The sequence below is a fragment of the Macrobrachium rosenbergii genome, chromosome 6, assembly GCF_040412425.1.
Source record: "Macrobrachium rosenbergii isolate ZJJX-2024 chromosome 6, ASM4041242v1, whole genome shotgun sequence".
Lineage (NCBI taxonomy): Eukaryota > Metazoa > Arthropoda > Malacostraca > Decapoda > Palaemonidae > Macrobrachium > Macrobrachium rosenbergii.
This window is the reverse complement of record NC_089746.1, coordinates 55073503-55091606: the sequence shown is the minus strand read 5'-3', so window position 1 is coordinate 55091606 and position 18104 is coordinate 55073503. Positions and strand designations below refer to the sequence as shown.

The 18104-nt window shown below is 33.8% G+C and overlaps 1 protein-coding gene across 1 annotated transcript; it reads left to right on the top strand.

Moving 5' to 3' along the window:
- The first annotated feature begins 3471 nt into the window (after positions 1–3471).
- Positions 3472–17605, top strand: LOC136839592 (cytochrome P450 6k1-like). The gene is made up of 7 exons (XM_067105869.1): positions 3472–3598; positions 7200–7381; positions 10764–11454; positions 13085–13303; positions 15858–15918; positions 16299–16489; positions 17176–17605. Exons 2-7 carry the CDS (start codon positions 7202–7204, stop codon positions 17340–17342), a joined length of 1509 nt encoding a protein of 502 aa, XP_066961970.1. The 5' UTR covers positions 3472–3598; positions 7200–7201; the 3' UTR covers positions 17343–17605.
- The last annotated feature ends 499 nt before the right edge of the window (positions 17606–18104 follow it).

Here is an 18104-nt window from a genome sequence, read left to right as displayed (position 1 = left end):
GGGTACGTTAGGTTAGTATAGTTCCTTTTATAATAGGTTTCCTTAGCCAATCCCTTCTTGAGCATATGGCTTCCTAATGACTTGGGCATGCGCAGAACCATTCCATAACAACAACATGGCAGCCCGTGCGGAGTTACTCTGTAGTTTTACCATTATATATATATATATATATATATATATATATATATATATATATATATATACATGTATCTACTGGTCATTTTCACCGTACCTAACCATTATATTTATTTTAAATAAAAGTAAGGGGGCATGGTGGATATTACAATTGCATAAACTTAAATGCATACATACATCCATACTTACATATATATATATATGTATCTATATATGTATGCATATACATATATATAGATAGATAGATAGATAAATAGATGGATAAATAAGGGCAATGCCCCGAAGGAAAGAGAAAAAATGGAACTGCAAGGCATTTCGACTTACAGTCCTTTACTTAGCAGACTGACTATAAGTCGAAAGGCCTTGCAGTATTCCATTGTTTCTCTTTCTTCGTGGCATTCCCTTGATTTATATATTCATCACGTTCCATATTTTCGTGATTCAGTTATACATATATATAGATTCATCTATTCAACTATCTATCTATTGATATATATATGAATATATATATATATATATATATATATATATATATATATATATATATATATAATATATATATATATATATATATATATATATATACACACACATATATTATATATACATATATATGTGTGTCTGTCCCTGTCTGTCTGTCTGTGTAACAAAATTACCCAAAATATGAAAAAGTAACTTCAGAAATATATATATATATATATATATATATATATATATATATATATATATATATATATATATATATAAAATACATATATATACATATATATACATAAATAAATATTTATATATATATATATATATATATATATACATATATATTTATATATATATATATATATATATATATATATATATATATATATATATATATATATATATATATATATATATATATAAATATATATATATTTTTTGTGTTCAGTTTTGTAGCGAGAACCTCTAGTATTTTCTTCAGAAAATCAATATTCGAAATCCTTGGAGCTTCTGAATTTTGTTGTGATTCTCATACTTTAATGGTGGTATCTCTAAAAGGCTCGATTATTTTGACGTTCAACAGAATCTTAGTTAATAAATCCTAAGTTATTATGACGAATTCTCAAAATAAAAGATTTAAGGACAAAATTATATTCAGCAACTTCAAACGCCTCTTTATAAAGAAAAAAATTTGTTGCTCCTATTAGTGCTGTATGTCTTAGTCTCGAAATAACCAAGGTTTACAAAGATTCTTTGTATTGATTTTTTTTCATATAATAGTCCTTTGCTTTTCTACGCAGTTTTAAATATGTATGAAAATCGGCAGTAGGCTAAGTCAATAATAAAATTTCCTACACAGGACTAATTGTGATGAATAGTTTATACTTATTTAGGTACGTTCATATTATTTTTCCACACTGGTTGTGATCCACTACTATCAACTAATTACCAAGTACTTAATTACTGTGGTCATCCGCATTTCCTCATAAGCATTCTAATATATTGAGTTCATATATATGTATATATATATATATATATATATATATATATATATATATATATATATATATATATATATATATATATATATACATATAAATTTCTGACACATCAGGATACAACACACGTACATCTACAAACACATACATTTGATAAATAAATGTGCATATATATATATATATATATATATATATGTGTGTGTGTGTGTGTGTGTGTTTGTGTGTGTGTGCCTGTGAATGTAGAGCGAGAAAGGTAATCATATACTTTGTGATAAATAAGTATCAGAGTAGAAATTAATAAATATATGTTTCTCATAAGGCCACGCAGTCCTGATTTCTTATTGACCATACATTGACAGTTCGTGTTATCACATATTCTTTTTTTAATGACCTTATCTCACTTGTTATGGTTTAGTTATCTTATCTCACTTGTTATGATGATTTTCGTTTTCGATTTTTCTTTCCATTTTTATATCAATCTGAAAATAAGTAATTTGGTAGTGACGATATAACAGTGAAGAATGGTAATTGTTGGTACTTTACAGATGAGACTAAATTTAAAAGCTATAACTCTCCTAACCTCATGTAAACTAAGCGATGCCCATGGCCCTAACAGCCGTTAATATCTAAGATCCTTCCTAAAACGGTCATACCATACCAAATTTTCTTGTTCTTTTGCTTATTCCCATCAGCGATTAACATTATATTCATAAATCCATAAAAACCTATGAAAACGAACGTCTTAATTCTTGATTGTTTCAACTGCAAAAGCTCTTAGGCTATTGAAAGCCGCAACCACCTTTTACTGAAAGTTGCAATTCATCACTGATTAGGAAGCATATCGTGAGAAAGGCTATGGTTTGTGGAGGCTTTAATGGGATAAGTTGTAAGCATTTTTACAAGTTGAATGAAGTAATGTTTGATCTATTTCTTTATTTAGCTCGATCACGCGACGTGATTATATTATTATGATTATTATCATTAGCAACAGTAATAGAGCTCGCACATTATATTATATAGTAATAAAAGGCAAAAGGCCAGGAACCAGGAACATCAAATTTCCACGGAATAGAATGTAGATAAGCGACAAAAAAGCCATATATACCACCCACCGTGAGGCAACTAAATGTAGCCTATGAGAAGACCCCACTGCCCAAAATAGTTGCGTAATAATCTAATCAGGAGGATGTTGGACAAACGTCGACGTAACTGAGGTTAGTCTGAGGAGGATAAAAGTTTTGGACTGACGCACTCGATGAAGATAAGGGTTACGGATTTCATATTTTCTTATCTTAGACGAATTTTGCGTTGTATTTACATTTATTAAATGTCCTCAGCTTTTTATATTGGTTGTTTGGTGTTTCTTCCGCTAGAAGTTACAGCGACTACCCACACAAAAATGGGATTGAACAAAACCTATACGTCGTTTTGTGTCGTTACTGAGATCAAGTACGAAAATAGCGTTACATGCACCACTGTGCATCGATTCGTTTGGTCTTTGTGTCTGCGTAATCCCAGAATATGAATTAGGTATTTTTGTATGAATCTACGCTATTCGTCAATCTATTTCTTCAACTTGATCGCCCCTGAATACCATTAATTCCTTATCATTTGAAAATAAGAGTTTCTAATTTATTATTCTTGCATCAGTTCACTTATCTGTAACTGAATACTACTGACTGCTTACAATGTGAAATAAAGGCTTGTAATCTAAATATTCATCAGTTTATCAACTGGTCATTTTTGTCCCATTGAACAAACATTGAATATATTTAATAAGTTTTTTTTACTTTACACCAGAATGGAAAAACAAATAAGAAAGCTTTAAAACTGGGACCCTGTTACCATGCTCGCCAAACAACGCCAGACTGCCTGCACGGTCAGTGGTCTCTAATAAGCATCTACAATGTGGCGTTGTCCGTCAGTCTAGCTGGGACACGGACAGCATTCACACCTCAGGCCCAGAAGGAACGCTAACTCCATCGCAAGTAAGGACTTTCTTTATACTAAAGATATATACAGTGTATATACATATAAATATGAGTGTATGTATATACCATATATATACAGATTTATATATATAAAATCATCGTTAATTACAAATTACCTTTACTTTGATAATAACTTTTGCCTAAAGGGAATCATTTACATTTGCTTCTACTCCAACCAGAATTCTAACCTGAGCCTTTTAAGGGTACATATAGCCAAGTATTAATCACTGACATCCTTTTCTAAGGTTTGATTCGAGTTCCATCCGAGAAAGGCACATGTTCTAAGTCTTTTTAAGGATGGAGAGTTTATCATACTTCGGTTCGTAGGCAAGTTATTTCCAAGGTCAAGAGAATTCGAGGTAAATTTGTTATTTGTGGCTCTATATTTGAAACGAATAAAAACGTGTTGGGTAAAATTAGTGATATTATGTATGTATAATACATATATATATATATATATATATATATATATATATATATATATATATATATATATATATATATATATATATATATATATATATATATATATATATATATATATATGTGTGTGTGTGTATGTATGACATGTATGTATATTCACACAGGAGCTAGCACGTATCAGTGATCATACGAGTACATAAAGTCGCTTTGTTTCATGTCAGTTATTTAGATATGTGATAAGACCTTGGAAAGCTCGAGCAAAATAGTTTCCGAACGTAAAAGCAAAAGCAAATATGATCTGTAAGAAATGTTTCGACTTCTTACTAAACTGTTTGTTCTTTAGAACCTTGAAATTGGCATTCAAAGATAGGCTTGAAGAATTTTCACCGAGACGTAAGACCTTAAAAATGTGATCCGGAGTTAGGAAAATGTGCCTTGAGGTCGGAATGTCCAAAGCGATCAGATGTCGTTACGATGAAAGTAAAGAATGTATATGAATACGTTAAACGGGAAAGAGCCTGGTTTGGTTTAAAATGAGTATCTGTTAAGGATGTGTATAGTAACCGTAGCTGTTTAATATTTATACCGATGAGAAATAAAGGAGTCGTAGTTTTAAGGTTGTGAGACAAGAGAAAGGGTCATGACTGTGTGAAAGTGTCTTCAACAAGAGAACTTGAAATGACAGAAGTACAACGATATGTTAATATTGGTGGTGGAAGAATGGAGGATAAATGAGGGGAGAAAAATCAAAGTGTATGCGAATGAAACAGCGAAAATTCTCAAAAATGGGGAACAGAAGGAGTGTCGTGGGAAGGAAAAAAGTTAGACTGAGTGGACGATTTACTGACCGAACTATCGTGATGAAAGTAAAGTGTAGTATATGAATGGTAATAGAAAAATTTGCTGGAGTCTACTTTGGAAGAATATGTGATGTTGAAAATGCACTTGTGCGATGTTGTGGCCAAAAAAAAAAAAAGAATCGGAATTGAAGAGATGATTTTTTTTTTTATTTTTTTTTTTAAGATTAGCTCGTGCCGAGAGGATGAAAGAGGACGGCTTTTACGAAACGGTTGTAGCAAATGCATAACGACACAAGCCTTTAGAGAAAGGTGGACAGAGAGACCTAAACAGTGGTGGACTGACGGAGAGACCTAATTGTTAGATGAAAATGTCCTTGATATTCAGCGCGTGAGTGTGCGCAACATGAATATGGCTGGTGCTCTATGCATGAAAGGGAGGCCTCGATGAAATATAAAACAGCTGAGATTCTGGAGGTAATGTCTTTACGGGATGCTTTAGGAGCAAGAGCCCGTGCTAGCGCAAGGCTGGCATAGTCTAAATATTTAATAACAACAAGAAGGTAATCTGCATAAGAGTCCAATTTTTATTGGAAAGTTGGAGAATGAATATGGCATTGACAGTTTATTGTGGTTCTGCTTTATTTTGAACGTGTAGACGGTGAACACGAATTTTAACTGTCACTTAATATTCTAATCAATAAAATAATAACAATGGTTCTTGCAATACATTAGATTATGTGAGCTAAATAAAACGCAGTAGTCAACTTCACTCCCAGCAAAGAAACTTAAGCTAATGCCATAAGGTCCCAGGCGGTGTTCAATCCAAGCAAAAAAATAAAAAAAAAACAAAATAGGATGTTAGTCTGCTTTTCCCAGTAGAATTGGCAGAGAGCTTTTTGTATGCTATGATGTCTCTGAAATAAAGACAAGGAAGAGTTGTTACTATGAGTTTAACAAGGTACTCATTATTCTATGAAGGTCTAGAAGTATTCCTTCTCACAGACATTATTATTATTATTATTATTATTATTATTATTATTATTATTATTATTATTATTATTATTGTTGTTGTTGTTGTTGTTGTTGTTGTTGTTGTTTTTAAAGTGTGCGAACATTTAAATTTAAAAAATCTAAAATTCATTCACTTGCAAACTCCACTTCACGATCCTAGTTTTATGCAGCCGTTCTGCAAGTTTCTCTCTCTCTCTCTCTCTCTCTCTCTCTCTCTCTCTCTCTCTCTCTCTCTCTCTCTCTCTCTCTCTCTCATATATATACACACACACATACAAACACAATAAGTCTTAATTTTCTTGATTCTGAAAGATTTTCCCCAGCACAGAAATACATAAGGTGGATCAACAGAAAAATAACTGCTCGCGAATCTTATTCGGCGAATCGAAACTGCCGAGTCGAAGAGAAGAATCAGAAAAAAGTAAAATCTCTCTTAACTTAATTCATAAAAGCTCTTTTACTTAAGATGGTATGCAATAGGCTGATATTGTGAGACTTGCATTTACTGAGAAGAAAAGAAGAAGAAGAAGAAGAAGAAGAAGATATAAACAACTTAGAAAACTGCTAGTCATCATGACAGCGACCAAGGTTGCATTATCTTTGCTCTGAGGGCCACCATTTTTGCATCTTATTTGACTACCTCCTACTACACTACCGCTTTATCTTTCACTTTTTATTCAAATGTATAGTTTCAATGTCAGTAAGTTTCGCCCTGAGAGTAACGGATGATATTGTCAATGTGAATATTATCGATTATACTCAAGAATTCTCGTGACACAACGCTTCCGAAAGAAAACGTCATGGTGACTCTTCAGACGGGTTTAGATTTCACTGTCTTGAGAGCTGAATGGCATTTGATAATAATATTAATGATAATAATCATGGTAAACTAATATTGATTTCTCTAGTTGATATAGCAAGTTTGTTATCAAAGATAGATTACCTGTAAAATCGATATTGATCAGACCCTGAAATAGTTCAGCTGCATTTGTTTCCGAGCAGCCACCAAATTCTTAATTATCGCAAGACGCATTTCTCATATCAATGTTGTCAGACATTTGTGGAACGGACTTCAGTGCGTGCATATAATATATAGGTAAGGATCCATAAATTGCTGGTCAAAGAATTGAGAATATTTTCCTCTGAAAAAATGACTCTTAAAATCCCACGCTTTAATTAATTGTTTAGTGTGAGAGGGGAAATTAATTTGTTCTTATAATCATTATCTCTAAATTTATCCTTAAAGTTGGCCTCTTTGTTGTTATGACAACATTTTTATCATAACATTCTTATTATGTTGTTGTAATCACTACTAATGTTTTAACTATCATTGCAGTTGTTGATTATGCTATTATCATTTTCAGGCATGATGTTGGTAACGCTGGCCCTAATGGCCCTGCTGGTGACGTCACTGTGGCTCTACAACAAACACCGGCTTAGTTACTGGGCCAAAAGAGGCATTCTCTCTCCCCCAGGTCTGCCTCTACTCGGGAATTTCGTCGACGTTGTGATGGGGAAGCCTGGCAGATGGGCTTTCGACGAAAAGGTAAACAGTCGGAATGCTAACTACAAATGCTTGATCTTATGACCCTCATGATATATATGTATATGTATATATATATATATATATATATATATATATATATATATATATATATATATATATATATATATATATATATATATATATATATATATATATATATATATATTAGTTCTTCACTGGATGGGTCGATATCGTAGTCGCCTAGCACTCTCCTAGGCCCGTGCTCGATTCTCCGGCCGGCCAGTGAAGGATTAGAGGAATTTATTTCTGCTGATAGAAATTCATTTCTCGGTATAATTTGGTTCGGATTCCACAATAAGCTGCAGGTCCCGTTGCTAGGTAACCAATTGGTTCTTAGCCACGTAAAATAAGTCTAATCCTTCGGGCCAGCCCTAGGAGAGCTGTTAATCAGCTAGTAAAGTGTTGTACTTAAAATTGCAAGGTCTACCACTTCCTGCTACTCTTACCAGTCGACATAACTGTAGATGGGTACAAGCGTCACATGGTGGTCAAATAAAGGACATGGGTTTGGCGACTTAATTCAAAATGACATATATATATATATATATATATATATATATATATATATATATATATATATATATATATATAAATAAATATATATATATATATATATATATAATATATATATAAACTTCTGAATCGCTTTGGGATTGAACACCGGTATTTCAGGTGAGAGTCCAGGTGTTAGCAATTCACCACACAGGTCATAAAAGAAGTTGGAACCTAAGCACTCCGTAGCTGAGGTTTTTCCCAGGCAAGCACCTAGCACCTAACATACAAACAAATTTTACTAAACTTCCCAACCCAGTAGCAAGTGAATTGCTTACATTTCATTCGACTTACCTTTTCACCATGAGATATGGTGGAAATGAACACATGGGAAGGTGTTTACAGAAGCATTTTTCTTACTCACATCAGGACAGAACTCCGGTCTCTCATGTGAGAGTCCAGGGTGCTACCGATTCATCCACATAGGTCTTAAAAGAAGTTGGAACCTAAATTCTCTGTACCTGAAGTTATTCCTGGTAAGGCGCATAGCACCTAACATACCAGAGAATTTGACCTAACTTTGCTAATATGTTAAGCGCCTGCACAGGGAAAACCTCAGGTACGGAGTACTAAGGTTACAACTTATTTTATGTGGATGAATTGCTACCACCCTGGATTCTCACTTGAAAGACTGGGGTTCAGTCCCGATGTGAGTCAGGAACTTATTTCTGCAAAACATGTTCCCACACCAGAGAATTTTATCCAACTTCTCTGGTATGTTAGGTGCTAGGTGCCTGCCTGGGGAAAACCTCAAGAACGGAGTACTTAGGTTCCAACTTCTATTATTACCTGTGTGAATGAATCGCTAACACCCTGGACTCTTACTTGAAAGACTGGAGTTTGGTCCTGATGTGAGTCAGAAATTTATTTATGTAAAACACGTTCCCATGTGTTAATTTCCATATATATATATATATATGTATGTATGTGTATGTGTGTTGTGTTCTTGCATGTGTATATGAGTGATTGTGAATTTTCATGCACATAAATAAATGTGTGTATTTTTATCACTAGACATACTAGATCATAGAAATATGAGTGTGTGTGCTTGCATGTATGTAACTAATCTATTATACAATATATTGCAACTTGTGCTAGGGAATAAATGAAGGTATGCTCTGTCTTCTTGTCAGGTTTGAGTTCCCAGAAAATATGGACTTGAAAAAAGAGAAAGGGTGTTAGACGGAATAACGTTATTGTTACTATAATCTACAAATGTACTCTGCGAAAAGTACACTTTTCGTCAGCAACAGTGTAAGAATTAATCTAAATAAAAAGGTAAATTTTACACAAAGGAACTGATTAGTGACTTTTCCCACAACCTAAAATGGATACGATACTGGGAATATTATTCATTTATTTATCCTTTGTTATAAAAAAATATTAGACAAGATAAGAGGAGTATCTTAATATGAAAATTACAACATACACCATAAGTCTTTTCCCGTCTTGCAACATTGCAGCTTTTCAGAGAGTCTTTAGGGATGGACTAACTACAACCTTTTGTTGAAAACTCTGGTACTTATTTACAACAGTGTAGACAAGTGGGTGGTAGGCCAGTCGCTATACATGGAACTAGCAAACGTGAACCGAGTAAAACAGCCCTTAGACTTGGTACCTACTTTCGCTTATTACACCTTCCACAGGTGGGTGATAAAAAATGTTTTGATAGCGATATTTAAAGTTAATTTTACATTGCCTTATCAGTAAATGTTATCAACGATGTTGGCAACAGTTTTTAATGATATAAAGACTGGAACAGTAAATGTTAATGTTTTAAGAAAGGTCTTTGCAAAATCAATAAAGTTACTTTCACGGGATACGGAATAATGCAATGGTCAATTAAAGAAATTTTACAAGGTGCTCTGAAATAATATTTTAATGTTTCTCATTAAAATATTACATCTAATAATGTAACTATCTTTCTTTTATAAATTACTAGCTGGATTAGACATTAATAACTCTCTCTCTCTCTCTCTCTCTCTCTCTCTCTCTCTCTCTCCCCTCCCAAATACCCTCTCTACTCTCTCTCTCATTTCCTCTTCCTCTAACTCTCCCTCTCTCACACCCCCTCCCTTTCCTGTTAAGATAGTTGTTTCAGTTACATCGCCCAAGATTTTTTACATTTTATATTTCACCCATCGGGACTGAATTTGGACTTAACGGGCATCGGGAGTGTCATTATTCATCTCAGCAACCTTTAAAACTATGGATTAGACACTAATATCTGTCATTTTTGTCATCTTATTTTTCACCCCTTCTCACCCCACTCTCCCTATCAGGGCAGAACTTGGACTTGAAGTGCATCGAGAGTGTCACTATTCATCTCAGCGACCTCAAAAACTATGGATTAGACATTAATAACTGTCGTTTTCGGTTATTTTTACACATCACCCCATTCCCACCCCCACCTCCTTTGGTGCCAGTAATGTCTCACCCCCACAGTATTCTTTTCCAGATAGTAAGTCATATATATACCGAAATGAGGTAAGATAAACCTGTAAAGTTTATTTAGATACCAAGTCTTTGGGTAGAGTCCAGGGAAGCCTTTCCCACTCCCATATTGCCACAATATTCTTTTCCAGATAGTAAGTCATTATGTATACCAAGTTTGGTTGAAATTACTTGATGCATTCCATTTTTACATATATAAATTTCTGTGTTTTTTATGCATTTTTCCATTAGCCTTATGAGGGGGGTTCTTAAACAACCTCGTGCATTGTTTAAAGTTGCACAACTTTGATATCTCCACTTGACTTAAGGAGCAAAGAATGATACATGGCTTTTTCTCATGATTGCTCTTCTACAGGTGTACAGAAATTACACCAGAGAAGGCCTCGGCGGGGCGTACATATTACTATCGCCTATTCTCTACATAGCTGATCCAGAGATGATTAAGCAAATTTTGGTCAAAGATTTCGATCACTTTTCGGATAGACAATCATTCACTTCCTTGCATAAAAATGATAAATCAATGAATGAATCATTGTTCAATTTAAACGGGGAGAAGTGGAAGAGATTAAGAAACCTCATGACGCCTGCATTCACGTCAGGGAAGCTGAAGAACATGTTCCACCTTGTCTGTGAGAAGGCTGATACCCTTAAGGCATTCTGCCTGAAGGAGGCCGCCAAGAAGCCCTTTGTCAATGTCAAAAAGGCATGTGGGAGATTCACCATAGACACCATTGCCTCTTGTGCTTTTGGGCTAGAATGCAACTCCTTCGAAGACGAGGATGCCGTGTTCCCTGCGAAGGTGCAGCCATTTTTCGCAGCTGGGATTCTGAGAATTTTTAAGTTCATGTTGGTTGCCACGTTTCCATTTATAACCGGTCTCATGGACGTGGGGGTCTTCCCAGAAGAGAAATTCTTCTTCCAACAAGTTGCCGAAGAGACCATCGCAGCGAGAAGGAAGGGAGTCAGAAGGGGCGATTTTTTGGACTTACTCCTAGAGGCACAAGCCAGTGAAGAAAATTCTTCTGATGATCAGACCAAAGCAAAGAGTAAGTTCTCTCGTGATGTTTTCTTGTAGTTGGTTAACGACTTTGCGTAGATGGATGGAAAATTCTTCTTGGATTCTCGAGGACAGTTCTATAAAAATTCTAGCCCTTTGGGTCACTAACCCGTGGTTAAAAAATCTATTGATTTTTTTTAAAACGGCCTATAAAAAAACTAAATTATATACTTTTAAAATTTATTAAAAACGTTATATTAAAATCTAGCTCGCTGATTAAAAATCTGTACGCTGTTGAAAACCGTCCTACAGTGTTATAGCCTATGGTTTAGAAATCTTTGGATTGTCGAGAAACATTCTTCCAAAGTCTAGATTTTAATTATAGTCCAAAACTTGGACTATAATTAAAATCGCCGCTTCAGGCGCTTATCGTTTTGCATTCAGATAAAGTAACAGGTTCCAAAAAAAACTGCTTTAACTGTTAGGACATAGAAATATCATCATCAAGAAGACAAATTTATTCATAATGAATAGTAGACAATAGTTGCAGAACAAAAATTTACCACTTAAAAACAATTTTATTATGCTAGTAACGGGAACCTACTTACTGATGTATTTGACAGAATCTAATTTCTACAAATAAAAAATTCCTCCCTGACTCTTGACGTTTTAGAATCTTTTGGATTTAAAGATATCCAGTCAAAATCTACACCACAGCCTTAAAACATTTCAACTCTTTATAAACTTTCTACCAAAATTCAAACCGTGATTGATCAGAAAAATGACATGTCAAATCTAGTCTTTGGTTTACAGTCTTCAAATTATTTAGAAATTGCCTTGCCAGAATCTGTCGTTACTGGCCATGGTTCCAAAATCTTTACTGGTTTAAAAAGTCCTACAAATATCTGGACCAAGGTTTAAAATCCTCATATTTTTTAAAAAATGTGTTTCCAATATGTAGACCATGATTTAGGAACTTTAAAAATATTTAATAGAAATGTGACACTAAAATTTCCTGACCAGGGTCTTTTAAATCGACCTGTTCCTTTCAAATAATGTAACCAAAATAAAAGAAACGTACTAACTGTTATATATGAGAATAACGTAATCAAGTAACCAAATTTGTGACGAATTTGCCAGGTGTATCTTTGTTAACGGCCTTTCTTGTCTCTTTTTAAGTTTATTGTGCTTTTTTTATGGAAACTCCTGTGGAAGGATGCGTCCCGCGTGAATAACCCATGTTCTTTTTAGTGAAGCACAAGTTTATAATGTCTTTTAGTAGCACGATTCTAATTGAAATTTTGGTCATCAATCTTGAAATTTTCCTTTCTTGAATCACTTACCAAGTATACAAAACGAAGTACTAATAGTCATCTTGTGTTTCGATTCCAATGTCGTGTCAGAATAACTTATCTTTTTCTCTCTTTGAAACAAAGCTGTTATTTAAGGTCGTATTTCGAACCCTTATGGTAAAAGCTGTCTAAACAATCTTAGTCACTGTTCCATCCTAAAAGAACTAAATGTATCGCATTGCTCTAATTTGACGCACTTGTGTAATAAGGTAGCTCCTCCTATATAAAATACGATCATGAAGGAACGTCGTCATTCAAAAGAATCTGTCTCTTGTGATTTGAGCACCCCCTTTAACATGATCCTCCATGCCCTTATATATTTGGCAGTTCTCGACGACGCAACCATAATTTCACAGAGTATCTTGTTCATCATCGTCGGCTACGATACGACAGCAACGACAATAGCAATTGCTTCGTACCTCTTGTCCAAGAACCCCGAAGTTCAGCAGCGACTTCGTCAAGAACTGCAGGAAATAGTTAAGGAAGAGGGAAAACTAACATACCAAGGAGTCATGGACGCCAAATACCTCGATGCATGCATTATGGGTAGGTATAGTATACCGACTATTGTGATTCTTTAGTTTTGAATGAGTGCGTCAGTTGGTATTCATGTCAGGAAGTGTTAGGGGAAGCGTTAGGTAGATATGAAAGTGGCCAAACACTAGTGCCTTCAACTAAATTTTCGAAGCCTAAGTGAATAAGATATGCTTTCATGTTATTAATCTGCGCACTTATTTTCATTCGTTCCTGATATCTAGTTGAAGGCACATAAGGGGCACGCCGAAAACCATACGTCCTACAAAATTTTATTTTTAATTAACACATTTTTGGACTGTTAAATTGATAGATAAACATGTCATTGAGTCCTGTAGTTAACAATATTTTTTATGCTATTTTAGACAATTCTGAGCTTATTCCATGGCACAGTCAACTACCAGATCTTCAGCAAGCGTCAAAGTTCTCGGCAGAAGGACAAGCTCTAGCATCTGAGATTTCACTATATATATATATATATATATATATATATATATATATATATATATATATATATATATATATATATATATATATATTCTTGTGTGTGTGTGTTCAAACGCATATGTAAGATATCAATTTTTAAATAAGGTTAAGGATATTACTTTTTATCTGATGATTACAACAATTTCAGAAAATTTCACTGATCACACAAGTAAGTAAAAAAAAACACTTCGTACTTACCATATTTTTATATTACCTAGGAGTGAAATTATTCTTTTATTGCTGCTTTCTCATTTCTCATTTTGTCTGGAGTTCCACTGTTATTTTTAGTGTCTACAATTGATATGGTTGTTGGCCTGGAAAACAAGATTGTTCAGTATGCCGATGATGCAACACTTGTGGGTGTGGTAAAGTCTCCAGTTACGAAAAATGAAGGTGCCCTCATCCTCAATCGGGACATGGACCGGATCAGGGAGTTATGTAGTCGGTGGGGTATGAGGCTGAACTCAAGTAAAACGAAAATACGATTGATTAGCAGATCTCGTACAGATTTCCCAAACCACCCTTCCCGTCAGGTGGATGGAACTTTGCTGAATGAATGTGAAGATTTAACTAATCAATGTGTAACTTTTGACACACATCTAACTTTAGAGAAACATCTAATGAAAGTTTCAGCAAATGCCGCATGAAAGGTAGTGTTCGTAAGGCCTCATATATTTATAACAGTGATTAAATCAATGCAACCTGTTTTAGGTCATTTATACTTCGTTTACTGGAATACTGGTCTCCGGTGTGGATGTCTACTTCTGCTAGAGATTTAGTGGTTCGTGGTGGTTGATTTCTGTTTCCTAATAGTAGCAGTTACGACTTGGACCATCGACGGATGGTCTCTTGTTTGTCAATTTTTCATAAGTCGTATTTCAACAGAGATCTATCACATTCACAATTGATCCCTGGTCCCCTTTATTTGCCGAGAGAGAGCGACCAGCTTCGCTGAACAGCAGCACCAATATGCAGTAAATGTGCCTCGCTGTCGAACTTCTCTCAGTTCCAGAGGTCCTTCATTCCTCACACCGCTGGAATGTGGAACAACCTCCCAGAGGGACGTCGTGCAATTGGAACTTCAGAAGTTAAAGCGAAAATGCAATGCATTAATACCCTGATACTATTCTTCTTGCATTTTAATACATTTTTTTCTATTTATTAATTTTTTCAATAAGTGGGAACTCTTCTTTCTGGATTTAACTTTATTTCCTCTTACTTCTTCCTAATAAACACCGTATTGTATTCAATGGCCCCTGTAGGCTTCTTCCATATGAATAGGGTTCATCTACTGAATAATAATAATAATAATAATAATAATAATAATAATAATAATAATAATAATAATAATACTGCCATCCTCAATACTACAGGAATATAGATGACACCTTCGTGAGAGTGAATAGCGAAGACCTTGAAAAATTAAGGACTACTTTTGAAGAATGTTCCGTTCTCCGTTTCGCTTGCGAACGTATCGTTGGCGGTTCCCTTCCCTTTCTGGACGTTCGGATACAGCAGACCCTGACGGAATAATAATAATAATAATAATAATAATAATAATAATAATAATAATAATAATAATAATAATAATAATAATAATAATAATAATGACATTCAATCAACCTTTAGGGTTACGTAATATATCTACTGACGTTGAAAGATATTGAACAATTTAAAGACTAACTTTTTTTTATGAATTTCAAAAGTTTATAAAAGAAAGGAATTTTTTCGTACGTAAATTACACCGACATAGGGGCTGAATATATAAATTGGGAATTGGTGGAAAACTATCATGTAAAGATTTTAAACAAATCCCTTTCTCATAAGCCCAAAGAGTGAATTTATGTTATAATGGGCCTTATGGAGTCGGTGCTCCCAGTAACTTGAAAGATGGTAGATAATGTATATATATATCAAACATTGGATAAAATGCTGACAATAAGGGAAGGAAAATTTTATGAGAGAGAGAGAGAGAGAGAGAGATTATCTTATATCAGCATGACTTTATGAATGCATGTATTTTTGTGTTCCAACGCTTTTATGGATGCTTTGGGTAAAAATAATTTCTTGTTCGTTCCAGAGACACTGAGGCTTTATCCACCAGCACCAAATTTAGAGAGAGTTTGCTCTAAGGACTACAAGTACGTTACGATATCTTAATTTAGGTTAATATATCATGTGATATTTCCCCTCCAGAAACAAGAACCTCCAGGATAGTCTGAAGTAGTCGATTATACACTCAGTCGTCCCCATACAATGTAGTCTATATTCCTTTTTGTTTTGGGGGGGGCGGGGGAAGAGAGCTGGGTCGATCAATCAATTTAATGCTAAATTTATACTAAAAGAATTAGGTAGAATACTTGTTCTCGTTTCCTTATTGCTACTCTTCATGTTTCGAGAGGCATGTTCTTTGTTTTCTGCAGAATTAAACGACGATCTTTCGTCTGTAAAGACGTATCCTTGGTTTATTGGTTCTTATTTCCTCTCTCTCTCTCTCTCTCTACCCCGTTTATTCCCTCAGGGTTCCCGGAACGAACATCACTGTAAGGAAAGGAGATATAATCGAGGTCCCTATCTGGAGTATTCACCACGACGAGAAATACTGGCCAGAAGCGGAAGTCTATAACCCAGATCGATTCATGCCTGAAAACAAGGCTGATATTGTGCCTTACACTCACATGCCCTTCGGAGGTGGACCAAGGAACTGCATAGGTAAGATTATGTTTGCAGTTTACTTTTATGTTGTCTGGCTATGGTCATTCTAATTACATAATTTGTGATATTAAGTTCCTGTTCATGGTAAGACATCTTTGCTGCTTAGTTTTTCATTTTGCAAATTAAAGTTTGGAAATTTCAATAGATGTCTGCAGTGTGAAAATCAAAAATCTGTTATTGTGGTTTCTCCACTCAAGATTTATGTTAGACTTTTTCATACGTCAGGAACCTCAAATCAATGGAACCTGCAAATTGTTTTAATGCTATATATATATATATATATATATATATATATATATATATATATATATATATATATATATATATATATATATATATATATATATATATATATATATATATATATATATATATATATATATATATATATATATATATATATATATATATATATATATATATATATATATATATATATATATATATATATATATATATATATATATATATATAAATATATATATATATAGTGTATATATATGTGTATAAAAAGGATTAACATTTGTTCAAGGTTATTATATATATATATATATATATATATATATATATATATATATATATATATATATATATATATATATATATATATATATTTGTGATATATGTTTGTATGTATATATACAACAGAATAAAATCACTAATATCTTTTTATCTGTTTTTAGCCATGCGATTCGCCCTGATGGAAGCAAAGGTAGCACTATCCACGCTACTCCTGACATTTGACATGAAGACGGCTCCAGGTTTTCGCGATATTGACCTGGTAAACGGTTCATTCCTGATCATGCCTTCGACCGTGAACCTGGTACTCGAACCTCTGGGGGAAGAATGAAACTTTTTGAGGCAAGCATAGGACTGCAGTGATAACGAAATGATTCTTGATTGAAGCTTCTTATTTTTATATATTCTTTTTAGCAGGGTATTCACGGAAGGACGTTAATCTTTAGGTAATTTTTTAAATCTCCTTAAGTATTCTGCTACAGAAAAAGACTATGTTCTTAGTAAGCAATTTTTCTGTACTGAAGGCATGTTTGATATAGTGTACTATAGTCTGTGTCTATGTTGAGATATATCGATAATGAATTGAAAGTTACAGGAAATAATTGTCCCATTAGGTCTTTGCAACTTTGTCACTATTTTTCATTGCAATAGACAGCTATTGTTATACAAGGTATATATATATATATATATATATATATATATATATATATATATATATATATATATATATATATATATATGCTGGAGCCCCCTCATGAACAAATAGAAAATCTTGATGAATGAGGCGTGAAGCAACGCCTTTAAAGCACTGAAGTTCAATAAGATGTTTATTCTAAGCTGGTTTACGCCACCGCGAACTCTAAGCAACCAACCGACATAGTATTTAAAGACAAAAATAAAAAATATCTCAACCTGTCTTCAGTAACTAAAAATGGTGTAATGTCTCACAACGCCCATTTTGATAGAAAATTTAATACATTGTAACACCTAAGTAAGTATCAATTAAGTCATGGAAGCAAGCTGCCTCTTTCATTTTGCTGACAGAACAGCCCCCTGTCAGTCATTGTCCCAAGGACTCCTGACCCAGAGAAAT

Bases quoted from the DNA above. Each gene is read 5' to 3' on its own strand.
- LOC136839592 (XM_067105869.1), top strand. From the start codon at position 7,202: ATGATGTTGGTAACGCTGGCCCTAATGGCCCTGCTGGTGACGTCACTG. The intron at 13,304-15,857 runs GTAGGTATAGTA...TGTTCGTTCCAG, and splicing joins CCTCGATGCATGCATTATGG to AGACACTGAGGCTTTATCCA. The intron at 16,490-17,175 runs GTAAGATTATGT...ATCTGTTTTTAG, and splicing joins TGGACCAAGGAACTGCATAG to CCATGCGATTCGCCCTGATG.